Raw genomic sequence first — 9,734 nt, 5'->3', positions numbered from 1 at the left:
GCTGAGCAGGCAGCACAGCTCAGAGTATTCTGAGCTGGAAGGGACCCACAAGGATCATCGAGTCCAACTCTTCAGTCAGTGGCCCACACAGGGGATTGAACCCATGACCTTGGCATTATTACAACCAAGGTTTAACCAACTGAGCTGATCTCCTGCCCCTTCCAGCCCTTTTGCTGCTGGGACAGACACAAAATCCCCCAAACCTCTTTCCCCCTCGTGCACCAAACCTGAACACCTCCCTCCTCTCACTGCCATCACCTCTGCCCACATTCTCCATCCCAAAGGGGTTTTTTCCCCTCTAATGGAGCTGTTTCCAGCCCTGTGTCCGTGGGGTCCCATTAAAAACACCCACGAGGTGACAGCTCCGGCTCTGGCACTGTGAGAAATGTGGATTTTATTGGTTATCCCAGAAAGTCTGGGGAACAAAGCCAAGCTGATCTGCACAGGTGAGACACACCTTTCCTGGGAGGTGCCCAGGTCTCTGTTTCCAATACAAAAGCACTTAAAATGACACCCTGAAGCACATACAGGATATTCATAATTTATCTGATTACAAGCCAGCTAATTATGTCTAGAAAGAACAAGAGAAAGCTGTTTGTAGCACAAACATCTTAATTCATCTCCCTTAATGCCCCCAGCCTGGCTCTTATGACCCCAAATTACTAATTACTTACCTTAAATTCAGTCCAGGCTGGGGTAAAAGGAGCCACACTCAGCCAAGGTGACTTTGCCATTGGGTGCCACTGCCTTAACAGAGGGAGAGATGAGATAAAAATTAAAATCGAAATTAAAAGGCAGGTCTGGAGATTGGAAAATGGCTGAAGAAATACAAAGATCTGGTAAAGAATTTGTCAGTTTATCACAAATCCAGGGGAAGAAAAATCACTTTACACAGGAGAACACAGTGACAGTGAATGAGGCTCCAGCCCCTCTGTTATCTCTGAGAGAAGAGGAAAAAAATACCTGAGCTCCTGAAGGTCAAGCTGGTGCAGCAGGAAAGGAGGGAAGAGATTCCAGGCACCTGGCACGATGCAGACACTGGTGGGATTCAGGGAAGCAGCTGCCAAAGCCAGGAACACAAAAGGCAAGCCCAGAGCCCTCCCTTCAAACTCATCCAGGGACTTGTGTCAGTTGATGTTCCCCCACTTGAAAGTAATGGGCATTTTTTATATCAAAAGATTAGGTAGTGAGGAAAAAAAGTTTTAAAAAAGGTCTTTTTCAGCCAAACAAACTTCTGTGTGAAATCAAACTCAGAATTTGTGAAAATATTCTTTAAAAAAAACCCCAGACATCCCACCCCTTGCAACCCCCAGACTAGAAAAAGTAAACTTGGGCTTTTTGGCAGTGTTTTGGTTAAGATTTAGAAAAAAGGAGAAAGACTCTAAGTAGAATTTAATTAATTAAATACATTAGATTCAACTCACATTAATCAAGTTCAGGCATCCAGTTCAGGATGGGTTAAGGAGAATTTCTAAGGCCAAAGCTCACATTTCCCATAACCAGGCAACAGAGAAGTGCCTTTTTTGGGGAAAAAAAGCTGTCCCTGTTTCACAGTAGCCACAAAGCTGCATTTGTGTGTTTGTTATCTCAAGGACATAAATAAATAAATGCCGTGGGACAGAGAAACAGACTCCAAAACACTGTTTGGGACACTCAGGAGGTGGGACAAGCCTGGCAGAGCAGCTAAAGAAGGGCAGACTGAAGGCATCAGCTTTTTTTTTTTTTTGTAGTTTTTATTTGAACACAGTATTCTGACAGAATGCAAAGTCAAAATCCTCAGTTAGTATCAGTATTTACACCAGTGAGAATGGGAATAAAGGTGGACTCGATGTTTCACTTGGTAAAAAGATTTTTTGTTTTTTTCTTTTTTTAACAAGATCGAAGGCCCCCAAAAGTAGGGAATGCTGGGGAAGGATGGCAATGGAGGGGCTGAGAACAACTATCAAAACAGCCTAAGTGTGAAAAATGTGGGGTTTGAAGGCTCCATAGAAAAGGGTGAAAATAAAACTCCACTCTCAAAGCTGAAGGACGGGATGCACTGTCGTCACCTTCACGTATGTGCAGCACAATGTCACCACTCCTGGGGATGCTGAGCCCTCTGCAGGGCCACAGGGACCATGGAGTGCATGGACACAGATGGACAGATGGACACTGACCCACCACCCACCACGGGCTGGGCTGGGCCCCCTCCACGGGTGGAAATCAAAGCAGTGAAGCCTGAAACGGGCAACTTGTGAGTTAAAATAAATTATCCTCCACTAAGGGCGAGTATCAAAGCTCTGCAAGCACTGGGAGGAGGCACGAGAGTGTTAGAAGGGGCTGGTGGACACTCCCAGGGCTCACTCCTGCCTTGGAATGGTGCTCCATCCATGGAGTGGGTTGGGTTGGAAAGGACCCTAAAGCTCCCCCAGTCCCAAGCCCAAACCCACTGCAGCTGGCAGGGTGTGGGGCTGGGCTCTGAGCTGGGCACCTTTTGGAACAGAAATGCCAATCCAGGTGTGAGCTCCCCCAGTTCTCACCCCTTTGGGTGCTGCTGGTTGGCACCGGGCAGGTTTCTGGGCATTCAAGTTTCCTGCCAGCTCAGCTTTTGGGGTTAGAACTCAGGGGGTACAACACACAGATGGCAAAAACAGCCAAAACTTTGCAGGAATAAGACCAACTGAGCTCACCCCGAGGAATGGAGGTACCCACTGCTGCCCCAAAGCTCCCCAGCTGCAGACACACCACAGGAGCTTTTTGGGCTGCATTTTAGGGATGGATTTCTTAGGAGATCAAATCAATGCCACAGACTGTGAGCCAAACTCTCCCATGGTTACACCAACACTGCTGTGACAGGTCATGCAAGGGTGGGATTGCACACAGGGCTTTGGGCTGAGGAGGCCCCATCCTGCCCCACATCCCACCAGGATGGGCCCTGCATGAGTTCTGTGCCTGCACTTCCAGCCATCCCCACGTGCATCCCAGGAGCTGAGGAAAAAAATGCACAAAACCCCACACCTAGCAAATGACAAGACCATTATTTCCCACAGTTGGAAGTGATGAGATGCTGCTGGAACAGACTGCTCTCCTTCCCAGGACACACAGATGGATGTGGCTCCACTGCCCTGAGCCACCTGCAGTCTCCAAACCCTCCTCATCCTCCTGCTCCTCCCCACGGAACGGATGCCACACTCAGCTCGGGTTGGTTTTCTCATTTAAAGGCTTCTGTTCTTGGTAAGAGTTGTTCTCTGTTTTTTTTTAATTTTATTTTATTCCTGAATATTTTGTCTTCAAATCTGAACTAGCGCTACACCTTCCACATCCAAACTATGTTGAAGCTTTTTATTATTTCAATACTATGACAAAAAACACGGTTCACACTAAAATAGTCACGCACCCACAGTGCACAAGCTTGCAGATCTAAAGTAGAATAAAAAAAGAAAACAAAAGAAACAAAACAAAAAAAAAAAAGGGGAAAACCCGCCCCCCAAAACCCCAACAGAAGGAACATCTCTATACAATGGGCTGGTCTCTCCCTACACATCTCTGCCTTCTTTCTGCTCAAACCTCCTCTGCAGCCCCAAATCTCAGTGGTCTTCCATGATTCCTGATGATAAAAGCCATTGATCAGCTGCCCCTCCATGATTTCACACATGTGCTACGTCACCCCCTTCCCCAGCTCCTCAGACACGATGCCAAGTGGCACCACTGGCATCCCTGGCACGGATTTCCCAGCACTTGCTCCTGATTGTGTGGTTTTGGTTCAGCAGAGCACGGACTCAGCACACCCAGAGGGATGGGCCAGTTGGAAGGGACCTCCAGGGCTCAGCTGGTCCAGCTCCACCGGCAGCTGCACCTGCAGGAGGGTCTGGCACCTGCCCAGCACCTCTGGGCAGAAAAATCCTTGCTTTGAAATCCTCTTTCCAGGGCCAAAGCACGTGGGATTTACTGAAACTGAGATTTTCTGAAACTGAGATTTACTAAAACTGGGATTTTCTGAAACTGGGATTTTCTGAAACTGGGATTTACTGAAACAGATTTACTGAAAATGGATTTACTGAAACTGGGATTTACTGAAACTGGGATGTACTGAAACTGAGATTTACTAAAACTGGGATTTACTGAAACTGGGATTTTCTGAAACTGGGATTTACTGAAACTGGGATTTACTGAAACTGGGATTTACTGAAACTGAGATTTACTGAAACTGGGATTTACTGAAACTGGGATTTACTGAAACTGGGATTTACTGAAACTGGGATTTACTGAAACTGGATTTTCTGAAACTGGGATTTTCTGAAACTGGGATTTTCTGAAACTGGGATTTTCTGAAACTGAGATTTACTGAAACTGGGATTTACTGAAACTGGGATTTACTGAAACTGGGATTTACTGAAACAGATTTACTGAAACAGATTTACTGAAAATGGATTTACTGAAACTGAGATTTACTGAAACTGAGATTTACTGAAACTGAGATTTACTGAAACTGGGATTTTCTGAAACTGGGATTTTCTGAAACTGGGATTTACTGAAACAGATTTACTGAAAATGGATTTACTGAAACTGGGATTTACTGAAACTGGGATTTACTGAAACTGGGATTTACTAAAACTGAATTTTCTGAAACTGGGATTTACTGAAACTGGGGATTTTCTGCCATCCTAAGGAGGACCTGATGGAGCCAAACATCTGAACCCAGACCAGCCCAAACTGTACAAACTCCCTTCTGCTCCTCAGAGCTCTGGGAGGGGTCCATGAAGGAAAGGGGAGAATGTCCTAAAAAAGCAGAGATGATATTTCTCTTATGCAGTCAGGCCCAGGTCCAGCAAGGGACTTAAACTAAATTTAAGAATAGAAGGACTTTCTCCAGCAATTCCCTCACTCCAAGCAGAGCCTGTTTATGTGGATTGCTGGATAAAGACCTCGACTGGTGACAAGTGGTTTGAGTCCCCCCCACCCCCCAAAAAAAGCCCAAACCAAACCCCAGCATCACTTTTCTTCTTACTCCAGTAAGAAATAATAATAATAATAATAACAATAATAATAATAATAACAATAATTAAGAAAAGATAAAGGGGAAACAACTACTGTAAACATCCATGTTTGAAGATGTCTCCCTTTGCAAAGCAAGCATGTGCTACCCTAATGTCTAGAGGCTGGACTGACTTCCAAACAAAAGAAAAGGCAGCTATTTTTACACATCCATTTGAACACAACAAAAGTTAAAAAAATATTTGTCAATTGTAAACACTGGAAAGAACAAAAGTTGGCAAAAAAAAAAAAATTAACATAAAATTGAAAGAAATGTAGAGTCTGAATACTGCAAATTGAAATACATCCCCCCGAAGCTGCAATTTTGGCATTCTTCCTAAAAAATAGGTAAAAATAAACCCCAAACAAATGTCTAACGTGGCAAACAGAATTCAGTCACAAAGGGCTCGAGACACTTTGCATACTGAACAAATACAAGGTGAACAGAAATTATAACTTATTTATGAGGCTTTACATATTTCAAACTCGACTGAAAAGTATAAAAATAAATTGTGGACTTTGTTCTTTAAGTACCAGCTGTGCCCAGCAGCACAGTGGTTATATCTGCTATTCTAACAAAGGAAACAACAGGGTCTCTTTTATTTTTTTTTGTCTTTTTTTAGTCTGTTTTTTTTTTTTTTTTTTGTCTAGGACTAGTTGATTCTGAGCTTTCCAACCACGTTGCAAACAGTATTGCAACTTTTGCTTCTCTGAATATCCACAGGGTCAGCCAAGCCCTGATTTGGTTACGGGTTTAACCCTGTTTTGAACATGTATTAACTTTTTAAAAGCAAGTGCACAACGAATAGAACCTTTCTAGAAATCTTCAAAATAAAAAAAAAAAATTAAGAGAGGAAAAAAAAATTAAAAGAGGGAAAAAAAATTAAAAGAGGGGAAAAAAAACCACAAAAAGAGAAAAAAAAAAACAAAAGAAAAAGAGACATTCCCCCCCTCCCCCCATTTATGCATCTTCTGTTTTGTTTGTTTTTTTTGTTTTTAAAAAAAGGCAACAGACACTAGAGGGATGAGATGGGTGTGTGGGCTGTGATTTCAATGCTCTGGCGTTGGCTCTCCCGGTGCTGATCATGCTTTGCTCTCGTTCTCATTTGTTTGTGTGGCTTCGTTGGGGACCGTCTTCACTTCTGCTGGAGGGCTCTTCCTGTCTGTCACCTGCACTTCGGATTTGTCTTCTACTGGGATTTTCCTGGGGAACAAGCACCAAAATGGCACAGTTTAGAGGCACAGAAATACAGGAGGCTGTTGCTGAGTCAGTGATAAGAACATCTTTTCTGGGATCAACACATCGCTCTTTGGTAGAGCAGAACGAGCATTTCCTGATGCAGAAATAAGTCAAACCAAACTCATCCCACCCACCTCAGCTTCGTTCAGCTCCAGATTCATCATTTTGGCTTCTCCTGCCCTGGGCTAACCCATGGCAGGACAAGGGCTCAGCTGCAGGGGCATGAGGAGTGTCGAGGTGAGCAAAAAGGAGCACCAGGGGACCTCACCCAGCTGCAAAGGAATTTGACTTTAGCACCCACACGCCCTGGTCAAACAGGCTGTGTTTTTAGCAGAAAACTCTGTTTTCCTGCAGGAAGCCAGTCCCAGAATTCCCCAGTACGTTGCAGGAAGGGAAACACGGCAGATGGGAATTCTGGCAAATGGATTTTCCCAAATGTGAGGGAGGTGACCATCTCCACAGGCTCTGTCTGTCAGCACTGACAGCCCAAACCACCAGAGTGTTCTTGTCCAACACCTGCCCCACAGCTGGGGACCCTCCTCCAGCCACCCAGCCGAGGCTCTCCTGCTGTTTTCACTCCTGCTGTTTTCACTCCTGCTGTTTCCACTCTCCTGCCAAACACGAGGTGCAGACTCATCTCCTCAGCTGAGGGATGTGCACCCTCTCCAGATGGCACAAGGCTCCAAAGGGCCCTGGGGCTGCCCAGCCTAGGGACATGCTGATGCTCTCTGAAGAAAGGAGACCTGGCACAGCTGATGGAGACATCCCTAATCCAACACTCTGCCAAGTTATCCTGACCCCACTGCTCCCCTCTCTCAGACAGGACCACACTGCCTCATCCTCCTGGCACTTAGGGACACATCCAGAGGTTCCTGGCTTTCACAGCTCCACGTGGCACTGGTTTCTGCACACTGAATGAGTTCTGAATTTCCACTGATCTGCCAGGGAATGGAATTTGCGTGGTTGTTCTCATTGACCTGCAGGAACTCAGCACCTCTGAGGAAAGCCCATCCTTTGCAAACTGAACTATTTCTGCTCTCTTCCATAAAAGAATAACCCATGATAGACAAAGCTGCATGAAGTCTGAAGAGTAACACATTCATAACAAACTCCCAGGTTTCTTTTCTCTGCTTCCCTGGCACAGCCTAGTCCTGATTTCCTCCTGGACCTCTCAAGCCAAGCCCTGTTGGTTCAGTGGGGAGTTAGTTCGCTAAGGAAACAGTGAGATTAGTCAAGAGAACACCCAACAAGGACACAGCACGAGCACCAGGGCACAAGAGACACAGCACAGAACCAACACAAGAGTAAAGGCAGCCGTACTCGGTCTTTGCAGGCGCAGCAGGTACAGAGCTGTCTGCAGAGGAAGGAGCAGGCTCATGAGCTTGCCCACCAGCCACACTGGCAGGAGCAGTGCCAAGAGCTGCAAAAACATCCTTTGCAAGATCAATGTCTGGTGTCTTGAAGGTCCCTTCGTCCATTTTAAAGTCCTCGTTCTGGGAGGGGTTTGCGGTGCTGCCCGAAGCAGCCTCGCTCTTCACGTTGCTCGGGTTCTTGGGGGTCTCTGCTGGACTCTTCACTGTGCTGGGCTGCACAGGCTCCTTCTCGGGGCTCTTGGTGCTGGAGACCTCCTGCTTGGGCTCTGATGGAGCTGGAGGGCTCGTGAGGTTTGCAGGGCTGGGGGCAGCCGGCTTGTTCCCAGCTGCCGCTTTGGAAGCCTCGGCCGCGCCGGCCACGGCGCTGGGGCTGAGCACGGCGCCCTGCCCGGACAGGACACTTGGAGACAAACTGTTAGTGGCTGGAGCAGAGCTCGGGGTGTCGCTGAGGTCAACAAGAGGGGCCACTTTGGGGGTGGAGGAGGGTGGTGGTGATGACACCGAGTTGGTGGTGGCGGCAGCGCCTTTGGCCGGGGTGGCCTGGCCAGGAGACACGGAGTTGGAGTCGGGGGCTGCAGGGGCAATGCTGGAGGTCAGCGTGGTGGTCTCGCTGGTGGGGCTGTTCTGAGCAGTGGCAAAGGTTTCAGTGATAGTGTCAGAGTTAGTGGTGCCCGTGGTGACAGAAGGCAGCATGTCCTCCACGGTGGCCGCGGTGTCGGCAGGGTGCCTGCGGGGCGACAGGGGCAGAGAGAGAGAGAGAGAAAGAGAGAGAGACAATGAAGCCCCGAAACGACAGCAGGGAAAGAAAGGGGGGCAGAGAGGGAAAGGAGTGAGGAGGTGGTCCAGCACCAGCTGGTTACAACACACACACACACAACATGGAGAGGGACTCAAGAGGAGCAGAGACTTTCAGAGGTCAAACGTGCAGAGGGAGTGAGGGATGAGTGAGGAAAACCAGGAACAGAAGAAAGCAAAGAGGACACGACTTGCAGGAATGGCTTGTTCATGCAGAATTTTGGTTCAGATCTGAGGCAATGGAAACCTCTCATCTTGCAGAGGCTCTCCTCTCTCAGCCTAACTTTGCTCTCAGCTCTTCCCCCTGAGCTCACAAGGAAGATTTCTGCCAATCCCCTGAGCCTGCAGCCCTGTGCCATCTGTCACCACAACACGGTCCCAGTGCAGGACCCCTGAGTGCAATCCCTCACCATGGTCCTGTCCTTCTCCCTGCAGGTTGGCCTGAAGGCCTGCAAGGCCCTCATGAAGCCACACAGAATTACATTTATTTTCCTCACACACACATGTGATGCAAACTGAGGCCCCAGTTCAGTTCTCTGATGCAAACAAAGCTCACAGGTAGCTCTCAGCCCTCTCTCAGAATGCTCAGACTTGCTCTGCCTCCTCCACGTGCAGAGCTCAGCTGTGCTGCTCCCAGAGGATGCTCCCACAGGGGCTGTCCAGGCTCTCCTCCAGCACTGCTGGCAGAGCTCACGCAGGACTCGGTGCCAGCTGGGGCTGACTCGGCTCTGCATCCTTTGCAGTGGACCTGGGCAGGTGTTTCACCTCCACACCGGGCAGGGCTGGCACAGACAGGCCTTTCAGGACACACTGCTCCATTCCCCCTGCCCTTCCAGTGCTGGGAACAGGAGTCACTGAACCTTTAGAGGAGGCACTTCCTCACTGGCACGTCCCAGATGGAATGTGGAGGTTTTACCCTTCTTCCTCTCTTCCTGCCCTACATGGTGCTCATGAGAGGCCAGGGATTAGGGCAGCTGAGGGCACTGCAGTGCCCCTGGGCTGGGACTGGCTAATGCCAACATACTCTGGCTCTGTCAGCGGGGTGGTCTCGTTGGGCTCCGTGTGTTTGCCCCCGTCGTGGTTGGGGGTCCTCTCCTCCTCCGTCCGCACCTCCACGATGGGCTCCTTGGACTCATCTTTCCTGCAACGAAGGAATTGCACCGAGATTGGATCTCATTCCTGCAAAGACACGCTGCCAACACCCACAGGGAGTGACAAACACTGGGCACTGCCTGGGGTCACTTCTCCACAGGGATGTCCAGCACTGGGATGTCCACTGGGCCACCCATCTGATGGCTGCCAACAGGAATGAG

General features: G+C 48.3%; 1 protein-coding gene across 7 annotated transcripts in view; it reads right to left on the bottom strand.

The window, feature by feature from the left end:
- Nucleotides 1–3,307: 3,307 nt before the first annotated feature.
- Nucleotides 3,308–9,734, bottom strand: part of NCAM1 (neural cell adhesion molecule 1) — a 103,486-nt gene continuing 97,059 nt past the window's right edge. For 4 of the 7 annotated variants that reach the window (XM_071576412.1, XM_071576413.1, XM_071576414.1 and 1 more), the window contains 3 exons: nucleotides 9,446–9,562; nucleotides 7,574–8,353; nucleotides 3,308–6,217 (listed from right to left, as the gene is read on the bottom strand). In XM_071576412.1, the coding sequence (XP_071432513.1) occupies nucleotides 6,097–6,217; nucleotides 7,574–8,353; nucleotides 9,446–9,562 (1,018 nt within the window). In that variant the 3' untranslated portion in view covers nucleotides 3,308–6,096. The remainder of the gene's footprint in view (nucleotides 6,218–7,573; nucleotides 8,354–9,445; nucleotides 9,563–9,734) is intronic. The other 3 variants (XM_071576416.1, XM_071576417.1, XM_071576419.1) reach the window with 1 other exon arrangement.

Source organism: Pithys albifrons, chromosome 23 (assembly GCF_047495875.1).
Source record: "Pithys albifrons albifrons isolate INPA30051 chromosome 23, PitAlb_v1, whole genome shotgun sequence".
Classification (NCBI taxonomy): domain Eukaryota; kingdom Metazoa; phylum Chordata; class Aves; order Passeriformes; family Thamnophilidae; genus Pithys; species Pithys albifrons.
This window is presented reverse-complemented; position numbering and strand designations above follow the sequence as displayed.